Source organism: Sceloporus undulatus, chromosome 3 (genome assembly GCF_019175285.1).
Source record: "Sceloporus undulatus isolate JIND9_A2432 ecotype Alabama chromosome 3, SceUnd_v1.1, whole genome shotgun sequence".
Lineage (NCBI taxonomy): Eukaryota > Metazoa > Chordata > Lepidosauria > Squamata > Phrynosomatidae > Sceloporus > Sceloporus undulatus.
Window position 1 is genome coordinate 220,399,265 of NC_056524.1, and position 11,659 is coordinate 220,410,923.

Sequence of the window (11,659 nt, forward strand, 5' to 3'; positions counted from 1 at the left end):
GGTGATCAACTTATATAGAGGATAGGTTTTGCACCTTTCACACCTTTAAATTTCACACTGAAACCTGGAGCAGATTAACTAATGCGCACCAGGCTTCATGGGATACAGGACTGCAGCCTTTGTCGAACTTCTGGGATCCTGATCTTGCAGCTAAGCACTGCTGTTATCAGTAACAACTGGGTAATTAAGAAAGAACATGAAATATAGGTGCAAATAGCATACATCACCTTGAGAAAGAGACAACAGTTTCTGCTTATCTCATCACCAGTGTTGTGATTATTGTCTTGAATAAAAGCATATTTACTTTTAGCAGCAGCTGCTGCTGTAAGAAGTACAATTATGTAATAAACAGCCTTTCTTATTCCATATAATTGTTTTCATTACAACTGCCATTATTGGTTCATGCTGTTACTAGAGAGAGAGCAAATGCCACTGCTGCCAAACCACTGCATTCCATTATTTTCCATATTGCCCTCCCAACATTTTTAAAACTTGCTCCGCAGTAGTTTTTCTGAGTACAAGCACAGCTGTAACACCCAGACTTTCCAGTATGGGTTGCTGGCAAAGCAATACTGAGAAGCCTGGGAGAAGGAGCCCTTTACAATGTAATCTCTTTCTGAATTGCTTCCTGGTTACACTGAAAATATCTTCTGTAGTGAAGCAACTACAGGCATTATCTCCTGTTCCTGAACTCTTGTCTTGCTCCAAAAAACAAAGCAAAACAACCCCCTCATATTTTGGAACTAAGGGATATAAGGGGGGGAGGGAGAACTCTCAGGTCAAACCTATAAAATAATATCCAAGATCCCACAGTGTATTGCATATTGTAAATCAATATAGGAGTATCTCAGTTAACAAAGCCTATGACAAAGAAGCACCTTTTTACCAAGTCTTTTTATCTCTACCCTCAGTGCTGTTGCTGATGTTGGTGTCATCCAGTATGAGGGGAACTGCCTTATCCTCCTCCCAGCCCACCCATCCACACCTCTACTGAGACAGCTGCCCCTCCCAAAGCCTTCAGGGTTCATCTGCAGCCTCCGGAGGCCCAGTTTAGTGTACAGTGCAGCTGCTAGGCAAACAGGCTTTCTCACTTGTCCAGTAGTCATGCCAGTTCCTCTGAGTGTATTACTGCATTGGAGACACCCCTCTCTCATCCTCACTCCACACCGCCCTAACCCTAGTGCGTGCTCGTCACACACTAAATGGCGGCGGCCCTTCCATACGGCCGCCGCTGTGAGGATGTCACGGCCGCGCCACCTCTAGACGGGGAGGCACAGACGTGACATCTTTGCTCCGCGCCAGGGCGCTCAGTGCACCCTGAACATGGAGCAGGAAGGAGCTCCGTTTCTGAGCTCCTTCCTGGTTTAGTCCGCTGGGCGCAGCCTTCAGACGGCTGTGCCCAGCGGACTAAAAGAGAAAGGGGCCAAGCAGCCCCTTTCTCCTTCTCCCCGCCGCCACGGGGTATCCTTGGGGCTTGAAGCCCCAGGGACACCCCTTTTCAGGCTGCGGGGAAGAGGTGTTTTGCTGCTTCCCTGCAGCCTGAAAAGTGGCGGATTGGGGCCTCAGCGGTTGCCGCTCTGCACACTGAGCCCCCGATACACCGGGGAAAGGGGCGGGTGCAGACCGCCCCAAATGGGCGGTCTATAACCCGCCTAACTGAAAGAAAAAAGTTGGTAGCATGAGTTTTTGTGCACTTCAGTCTATGAGTCTTGCATCTGAGGAAGTAGACCATGTCTATGAAGACTCATCTTACAACATCTTTCTTTCATTTAGTCTCAAAAGTGCTACAAGATCTCTTTGCATACTGATTTTCCAAACTAACATGGCTAGGTCTTTGAATTCTACCATCCAGGAATGTGCAATGCCATATACTTCAATATATACGTAGAACTCTGCTTAGAATCGTAGAATCAAGGGCCACCCAGTCCAGCAGGAATACACAACCAAGTTTATACAACAGGGTCCTGAATGCAGATATCCTGGTTGTATCTGCACTGTAAAAATAATCCAATTTGACAGTACTTTACCTGTCATGACTCAATGCTATGGAATGCTGGGAATTGTAGTTTTTTGTGGTACCATAGCTCTCTAGTAGAAAAAGCTAAATGTCTCATAAAACTACATTTTCCAGAATTCCATAGCATTAAGCCATGGCAGTTCAACTGATGTTACACTGAATTATTTCTGCACTGTGGATGTAGCCTCTGTTGTGTCCAAAAGAGTATGATCACATGCAGAAGGGAACTTGACCTAAGTGTAAAAATACAAACAGGAATCAGCCTTTGCCTTCCTGCACAGTATGTTCCAGAGATGGACAAACTTCTCAGTTTCTCATTTTTCCAGTCTTCAATTTAATTCCTCCCAAAGTTTGAGAATGTCATGAAAATTGAGGGGTTTTTAAGCCAGCATGAACATTTATATGCATTTTATGTCAATTTCTCCTAATGTCCTTATTTTTAATACAAACAGTTGCTTCATATCCACATATTTTACCATACAATTGTTAACTTCCTGAAAATTATTTATTTCTTATTTATTATCCCACATTTCTCATAGGATGGAAAGAAGCCATATTTAGCATTTATTAAACCTTTTATGTACTAACATTTAACATTACACTATACAGAATACATATTTTGGTTGTCATTTCCTCCTGACATTTGCATTTTTGTACATATTTCTATATCTTACAATGCCATTACAAAATTCAGAGAAGTACAAGGTGTGAAGGGTAACAAAGTTTTGATTCACACATTGGTTCAAAAATGTAAAGTTAAGCAAGTTTGCATTCAAATTAATTTCTCCCCCATTTTTACCCACTGGTCAACATGTATTTTCAGCATTAAATGGAAAGGTATTGCTCAATTGATCTAGGTGGTCTTTTCACGCAAAGTACTCAATCCATTGTAGTTTGTTACTGGCAAATGCAATCTATCCCCATCCCTTCGTCAGTGGTTCCACTGCAATTCAAAGTTGTATATGATTATTAATAATACCTCCTGATATCATATATATAAACAGGACTGGGTAACTGTGGATAGTTAGGGGTGCACATGAGTCCCCCAGGAAACATTTGGAAGGCTGTACCACACCCAACATAACCCAACAAAAATGAAAAAGAAAGAAAAATCAAATATCTTTGGCCCCAAATACCCGAAGCTCCGTCTGAAGAGCATGTTTGCCATGGTTGTATGCCCTCCTGACCATTTTAGAGCAAGGGGAAGTCTTTTAAACAATATAAAGTGACAACAATTCACTTCTTGTTTACTTCCTGTTTTAAACCATTTTTCCCCAATTTGTTTGATGGGGGATGTTGCCAAGAGGGTAACATAGCTAGGCCCACCCTGACCCATAATAACATGCATGGTTTATGCTTTCATTGGCTTTATATTTGTATTGCTTTAATGTTTGTGATCATTTATTCTCTTTTAAACTTTTGTATTGGTGAATTTTAACTCAGTGGTCAGTTTTTGGTTTTTTTTTAGAGTTTTGTAAACCATTGGGGGAAAAGGCAGCAAATGATGATGACTCAAATGTAGCCCTTGAAATTCATAAAAAGGAAAAAGAGGCACAAAATGGTGCTCTCTGACATAGTGGATGCAGGCAGAATAGCCTGATTAGTATTCACCACTTTTTATTTGCTTTAGAAAAGGTTCTAGAATATAGATCAGCAACTAGGGGCTTCTGGGATCTGCCCTCTGCATCAATTTGGGCAAGAGTAGTTACATGGTAGTTATGAAAACAGGACTGGCAACCCACTTTGGGGGAAAGAGTTTCATAAAATAAGGGTCTGAAAGCAATTGCAGAGACTGGAAATAACTCATTGCAAATAACGAATTACTCATAATTGATTTCTCTGTTCCAATAAAAAGGAATAGCTTCATTATATAGGATTGAAACTGACATGTGGCATGCTTTATTTCTTTTTTTTTACTTCCTCACTTCTGAATGAAAAAGACAATAAAATTCAATTAATTTTTTTTTAAAAAAAATCAAATACTTTTGGCACTAAATAGCTAAAGCTCCCTCTAGAGGACACGTTTTTCATGTTTTGGTTTAAAAGCAGAAAACAAACAAATGCCCTCTGTCTCAAACAAGGCTATATGCAACTGCAAGAAGGTTGCCTCCTTTGTTACAAAGTGGATTGGCAAACTTAGTAATACAGACATCATTTTGTTATAGTATGAAGGAGAAACACTATGCTAGTGTTGTGGGTGTGTGTATGCGTGTGTGTGAGAGAAGTACTGACACAATTTATCAATTCATGTTCTGTACCTTGATAGGATTAAAGACTGTCTAGTTAAGAAGTGGTCTGTTGGTCTGTTTTGGAGCCAAATTAAGATGAATATTGTAAACTGTAAAGTCACCCAAAATCAGTTTTATTGGAATTCATCAGCTAGTTCCATTTTGAAACATCTGTTCACTTTGTTCTGCAGCTTGAATGAGACTCCTGTAAGTTGTAGGGCAATATGTACTGAACAGGTTTTCCACTAGTGTATTACTTCCGATTGTCACATTTTTCTTCTGATCCTGGTTCATGTAGTTCCACAAGTGCAAAGCATAAGAGTCATTGAACTCTGGCCTCGAATCCCACACTTCATAGTACTTCATCCAGAATCCATAGGGGATGGGATAGAAACGTTGGGGGTTCAAGAAGGAAATGTTGTGACATCTCTGATCTTCTGTATCTTCAAAATCTGTGAGATTGCATAGCCTCTTAAGCACTCTTGTTATTAAGAAAGGTCCCTGATTCCCCCAGATGTCTCCATTGTAGTTTTGAACAAAATCTTCCATGCAGTCCCAAAGGAACCAATGATGCTGTTGAAAACCCAAGATCCCATTGCTGGAAAACTGGGAAGACTGAGCTGCCAAGAAGTTGGTCACTGGAATAGATCTGATGGAAATGACATCTGTGTCCATATAAATTCCACCATATTTCCATACCATTGCAAGCCTGACTGCATCAGATAAAATATAGACCCAGTTCTTTTCCTGTGTTGCATTGACCTGCAAGGTTCAAAATGGACACACAATCAAGGAATAGCATCTAGGTTTGGAGACAAATTGTTTTTTCTTCTTTTCGTTATTGCAATAATTTCAATAGTTGCAATTAAGGAGCCCTACAGACCTATAGAACAGGGTAGGTCCAGCGTTCTAGTTTTGTATAGGACCTCCATTGGAAAAGTCTGGGAGACTCCACATAAGCACACCTGGGCGAGTATGGTTCCTGGGTGAATTTTGTTTTGAAACTCCCAAACTGTGAAGCCTGTTTTTGTACAAAGCTCACTACACCTATTCTTCTGAAACTTGGCACACTCCATCAACCAAAAAGAGGCAACTATTCCAGCAAAGTTCATCTGATTCCACCATTAAATAAAATGTTATTGACCATTCTCTTTCAAGACAAGTTTTAAAGGCACATAGGTCAACCATTCTCACATCTAGTTGTTTGCAATTTGGTAGCCTCAACTTCCTTTTCTGAGGATGTGTAATGTTTGAAAACATGATCAGATTCTGACAAACAGAAAAAAAGGTTGTAGCTGTTTTTTTATTATTATTATTTCTAGTCATAGCCAAAGGGATGCATTGGCTGAATGCGTGAGCCAAGATTTCAATTTTGTGTCAGATTTCAGCTTGATCCTCTCAATCAGTCACAGCTAAATTAAACCATTTTCTGAATCATCAAATCAGGATCTTAACCAAAGCTTGCATTTGATATACACTCCTACTTGGATTTCATTCTCATCAATACAACTTTTTTCTCTTAAGAGAGACTGAACTACATCAGGTAAAGGTGGGGAAAAATCTAAACTTGTTTACTTCCAAATAATGACGTGACAGTAAAAATTGGTAAGTAAATATGAGGCAGAATAGACAGAGCTTAACTACATTGAAAGAATGATTCAGCCTTTTAATGAGACGGAGACTAAACCATATGTTTTCATTTTGCTATATCCTCTATGAGAAATAGGGAAACAGGACAGCCATTAAAAGAGTAAGGATATAGAAAGTATTTATGTAAAAGAGAAATTCAAGGATGGCATTGGTTCCAATGGCATAGCCCTGTCTCTGACCCCCTTCTAAGTGTATTAATGTAGCGCGGTGACACAGTTCAGCTTTATGTGAACATAGGTCAGTTTACAATCATGCAACTTCTCAGCAGAATGCCAACTTAATAGGTTTTGTTTTGTATAAGCTATAGAAAACTACAGCCCAGTTTATTAGATGCATGGAGAGTTGTTTCAGTTGGCAGATGTGGTACAGCAGATATATGGTTGGGGTGCGAGGATGAAATTAGTTAAATCAATGAGCTGAGAGGCAATGAAAATGGAAGAAGTACAAACTTAAATCATTACCTTTGTTGGTATTAACAAATAATTATTGAATGGAAGCACATCCAAACAATAATTGAATGGATGCACTATAATCTAGTATAGATTATCTTCTTAGTATGTACCTTTTGATGAGAAATCAAATTATTGAAAGATAGTTAAAGTATACTGTTGTCTAGATATAATAAAATATTTATTCTATATTTGAAGGAAATCAGATAATTACTTTTCCCTTCTATATCTGTTGTTTGTCCTTACTTTCTTTCTGCTTCTTGTCTGTGAATTAGAAAACATTCACTATTAGGAACCTCTTGTGCTATTTTCATGAATCTGTACCTTTTTGCCATGAAGGTAAAATGGATGGAAAAAAGACAAAAAGTGATCTGATGAGAATACCACTTGAAATGTCTATATATGACAGTATGTTAATATTGTTGTTGTTGTTTTATGTGTACCACAGTTGTCCACTTTACATGATTTCCCTCTTTCTAACAAGCCCCACAGCAATTTTGTATGGTAGGTTTGTTGGGAGGTAGTCATAATCACATGGCCACATACGAGTGAGTTCAGTAATCCTGGATCATAAGAACAAGAAGGAAACAATGATATTAAAGATCGTATACTGGTATATAATGATAATAATATAAAGATTTAGACAAAATAATGATATAGAACAAATGAACTGGTGTAAAACAACTAAAGAAAAAATGTCTCATCCTGTATATTTTTCTCATCTGTTGTACATAATCCTTTTTTATAATCATTTGCGATTAAAGTTATTATTTCACTTTTTAATAGATTATGTATGTTTGTTGCCGAATAAAAATAATGTTAAAAAAATCATATGGTCCCAATGATCACATGGTATATTCCACGACTGACCAAAGATTTGACTTGGGTCTCCCTGTTTCAAGTCCAGCACTTTAAACACTTATTCTATAGTGGTTTTCTCATTTCAAAAATGATATGAAATTTGAAACATAGTAGGAGAAAAAAATACAACAATTAATGTTGCATTTGCATAATTAGAATGAAAATTAGGATGCCCAGATTTGGTAAGAGGATGGTTCAACATGTGTTTTTGCACGGAAAATGCTCAAATTTCAATCTCTAGTATCACCAGTTACAATGATCCGAAACCAGAAGACAGGAAAAACTCTTCCTGTGAGTCAAAAGCTCTATACAGTTTACTGTGTCTATTTCTTACATCTCATGGAAAAGCAATCCACTTTTGTTCTTACCTGAAGGTACCAAGGGAGCAGAGGTGTGTCCTGAAACAAAATGTCCAGCTGAAGTGGGAAAAGGAAAACATTCTTCATGGCATATAAAAAAGAGAGAGATGGGCAAGAAGACTTGAAATGTGTCATTGAGTTATTGTCCAGTCCTTTCATGAAGAAAATGATGGGCCTATCCAAATATATTCTAGCAGCAGATTCCACAGAACATAAAACCAGTGGAGGAGGCTGCAAATTTTCTGTTGTCTCCAGGAAAATAATGCTCCTGCCCTGGGACATGACATCTTTAGGTGTCAGGAAGTATTTGGAAATAGGTTTGCAGGAGATGCAATCAGGCTCCTGGTACAGTTCATAAAATATTCCAAATGCAAACAAAAAGATGACACACAGAGACAACTGGATTTCCTTCAGCATCTTGATTCTTCCATCAAATTTGATCTTAATAAAAGCATAAGAATTATTAGTGATGCACCCATTCTTCTTCTCCTCTTTTCTCATACATATTTCTCTCTTGCGCACATATACACATTGTTCTCTGGCTATGCAAAACCTTCAGTATGAAGTAATACATTCAGCTTCCTTCTACACTGAAATGTAGAGACTTTACCAGTAGTTATAGATGTGGGATGAAAGGCCATATTTAGAAACCCTTGTGTGGAGCTCAGACAAAATTTCTGAAAATATATTTTTACTGAAAAAATAACCAATCTTTTTTTTTCTCACCACTTTGTAGACAAAAAACTATTTTCAGAGTATCTGAAAATCTACTTTTCAGAGTAAATATTTTTACCACTTTTAGTGTTGGTTGCTGTTCTGCATGCCCTTCATTGGTATTATATTGAGTATGCATCTGCACTGTAGAAATAATGCAGTTTGACACCATGGCTCAATCCTACATAATTCTGGGATTTTCAGCTTTCTTAGACACCAGCACTTTTTGGTAGAAAAAGCCAAGACTGGAGCTACAGCACTTAAAGTGGTGTCAAACTGAATTATTTCTACAATGTAGCTGCACCCTAGGTCATTGAGGAGCCTGCAAAATGGTAGCCATGTTACTAACATATAATTGCTTCTGTTGCTACTTGCAGGGACCAAATCAACAACAACAACAAAATGAAACAAAGGGTTCAAATGACAAGAAAAGAGATTCAACTTATACTTCAGAAAGAGATTTTTATTTTTTTTAATTTTCTGTAATAGATGTTTCATATTGGAATAGATTCCTTGGGAGGGTGATGAACTTTTCATCTTTGTAGGTCTTTAAACAGGTTGGATGGACATCTTTCAGGAGTTCTTTATCTTGTATACTCCTGCATGGCACGTGGTTGGATTAAATGGTCCTTATGCTCTTTTACAACGCCAAGATTTCATGATTCTGTGAAGAACAACAAGAATAGCCACAACACCCTTCAGAAAGCAGAGGTTGTTCCAGTGATGCTCTCTCTTTCCACAAGAAAATTTTGGAGAATTACTCCTTCCCTTGGAGAAATTTGGGGAAATAGTTTTTCCCAAATTGTTCTGCCCACAAAAGGGTGGTGGATTTTGAGAGGCCATTTGCAGGTAGGCAGTGTTGTACATCCTGATAAAAGGATGAATACAAATACAAATACAAAGGTAAGACTCATAATTTAAAACAGAGTTTATTTTCAGGTAGATATGTGTCAATATGTACATGGAACTATTCCTCTTGGTTATTAAAAGGTGTTTTATTCTTCTTATTATTACTAATGGGTTGAAAATCCTTGGTACCACCACTATGTATCTCTAGGCCATGCAAAAAGATATGTAATTCACCAAAATTCTGGAATTACTTGCAAATTCTGATGAGTGAATTAGCAGACACAATAGGAAGCAGCAGTAATATGCCCAGCAATATGTAATATATAGATAAGGTAGATAGATGATAGATAGAATTCTAACCTCTTTTCCTAGATGTTTTCCCCCAAGAGGTCCCCTTTTCTGTGCCACCATATGGCCAACTGATTCATCTTCCTGATATTAGCTGTAGGAATAGTTACTGTATTTGCTGAATACTGACACCATGAATTCCTGTCAAAATAGGTTCTGCAAATGGATCCCCTTAGCCAATTTCCCAGATACTCTATGGGAGCTGGTTTGTTCCTACTAGTTACAATAACAATATGAAAGTAGATAAGAGAAGTAGATAATGCCATTCCAATGCAATGATAGTAGAGATCAGTGGTGGTGGTGGGAGGAAGTTAAATGAACATTAATTCTATTTTTGGCAGAAGAGTAAATTTTCAAGAGAGCTTGGAAAGTTAATTTTAAGACTGAATATTCTACTTGAATGGGTCAAAGAGCATCATCCTACCACTGCGTTGTCATGCTGAATTTCAGCATATTTTGTTAATTCTTCTTAATACTAAATTTCCACACTCTGTGATATAAAATGAGCATTCCTCCTTCCCAAACTGCAATGCATGGAAGATTTGTGTTTGCCAGCTTACCTGGCCTGTGTGGCTGTTCCCAGAATGTCCGAAACAAACCACAGATCATAGGTCTGATGTCTTCTTCTGCAGATGCCTGCAGTCCTTCAGATCAATTGTCTCAGCAAGGAACTTAGGAAAATTCAGCAGCTGGGATTCCCATCATAGATATTGATTTTTATCTTGCATTCCATATCAGCTCCTCACAAAATGAAAGTTTCCTGAAGTTGGCTGCACTCATTCCAAACAGGTCTGGCTGATGGCATTTAACATGATGCATCCTCAATGCTTTGGAACGTCTGGTTATGCAGGGATGGGTAATGTCTGTTTCATCTTTCTAATAATACTCATATTTTGCATTGGGAAGGTATTCATTGCCATCAAATTGGCTGGAACTGATTAAGCTTTCTCCTTCTATAGCTCTTCCTCGGGAAAATGACTGCTGCTCAATGCAAACAGAGAACCTGAGCTGGGTTTTCAAGTCTCTCTTCACTAAGGTGCTGATTCTTGTGCTAGCTTCTTAATAAACATTCCCCTTTCCTTTCTTGCTTTGCTTTTCATGATAGGAATTTCCAGTTACAGTGCTTTAGCAAATGGCATTGGAGTCATTTCAAACACTTTGTTGTTGAAGAAAAGGTTGCAAACTCTCTAAGTGACATGAATTATTTAATATTCAAGCAAGCAATTGTCTGTCACTGCAGAATGATTCTGTGGAAGGTTAGAGACGCTCTCTGTTTTAAAGATGTTTTAGGGTGATTGCAGATTAATCACCCTTCGGTGACTATTAATGACTTATATCCACAGTTTAGGCTGAAGGACAGAAAAGGAAGTTCTCTTTTTCTGATGTGTATGTGTGTGCATGTGTAGACCTACCCAGTATGTTGGAATTTTAAATATTGTGTTTGATACTTCTTTTTTTTTCTTTGAATGGTTGGAAAAAGAGGAAACAGTGATAGCATTAGGAATGCTATACCTTCTGGTCTTGCCATTAAAGAAGTCACCAGATAATACTGTCATTATTCAAGCTGCATTGCTATATTTTTGGTGTGTGTAAAGGTTTTAGTAAGTTTTCAAATACAGAACAAAAGACTTCAAAAATTTTTCATGGGATTCATTCTTAATTCATCTAGAAATAGATAAAATCATTGCATGCTCTCTCTTTCCCAAGTGGTGGAAACTAAAGGGAAAATGCTATGGTTCAACTTTTTCTGAAGGAGGAGAAGACACTTAGGGGTCGTTCCCACTGCAGTTTGCTCTGAAGTGGGATTCGGGGCAAACAACCTTCGTTTCCATTTGAAACCACTTCCGATACTCATTGGATCGATTCCAGGAGGAAAGAAGCGAGGCAAACATAAATAACCCAGGGTTTTGTGACACTATTTTGGAAGTATATTTTTTTTTAGAAGAATCAGTTCTGAAGCATTCCCAATAAATGGGAAAGCCAGATCAGAATCAATTCTTTTCTTCTTCTTTTTTTGCAATAGAAATAATTGAAAAAGCAATATATTGCTAAAGCAACAATTTGCTTTAGCAATAGATTGATTTTTCAATTATTTCTTTTTTAAAAAATAATTGTCTCTCCTCCTCCTCCCCCTTCTCCCGGGTCCTCCATACTTGCTTTGCTCCCTCTTCTGCAGTGCAGATG

The 11,659-nt window shown here is 38.1% G+C and overlaps 1 protein-coding gene across 1 annotated transcript; it reads right to left on the minus strand.

The window, feature by feature from the left end:
* Positions 1-4,392: 4,392 nt before the first annotated feature.
* A4GNT (alpha-1,4-N-acetylglucosaminyltransferase) lies at positions 4,393-7,981 on the minus strand. The gene is made up of 2 exons (XM_042458511.1): positions 7,574-7,981; positions 4,393-5,007 (listed from the first exon to the last, which is right to left on the minus strand). Exons 1-2 carry the CDS (start codon positions 7,979-7,981, stop codon positions 4,393-4,395), a joined length of 1,023 nt encoding a protein of 340 aa, XP_042314445.1.
* Positions 7,982-11,659: the final 3,678 nt, after the last annotated feature.

What these genes read in the sequence shown, in the direction of transcription:
- A4GNT (XM_042458511.1), bottom strand. Translation starts at nt 7,981, where the DNA reads ATGCTGAAGGAAATCCAGTTGTCTCTGTGTGTCATCTTTTTGTTTGCA. An exon ending in TGCTCCCTTGGTACCTTCAG is followed by an intron (nt 5,008 to 7,573) that starts GTAAGAACAAAA and finishes TGAACCTTGCAG; the next exon opens with GTCAATGCAACACAGGAAAA.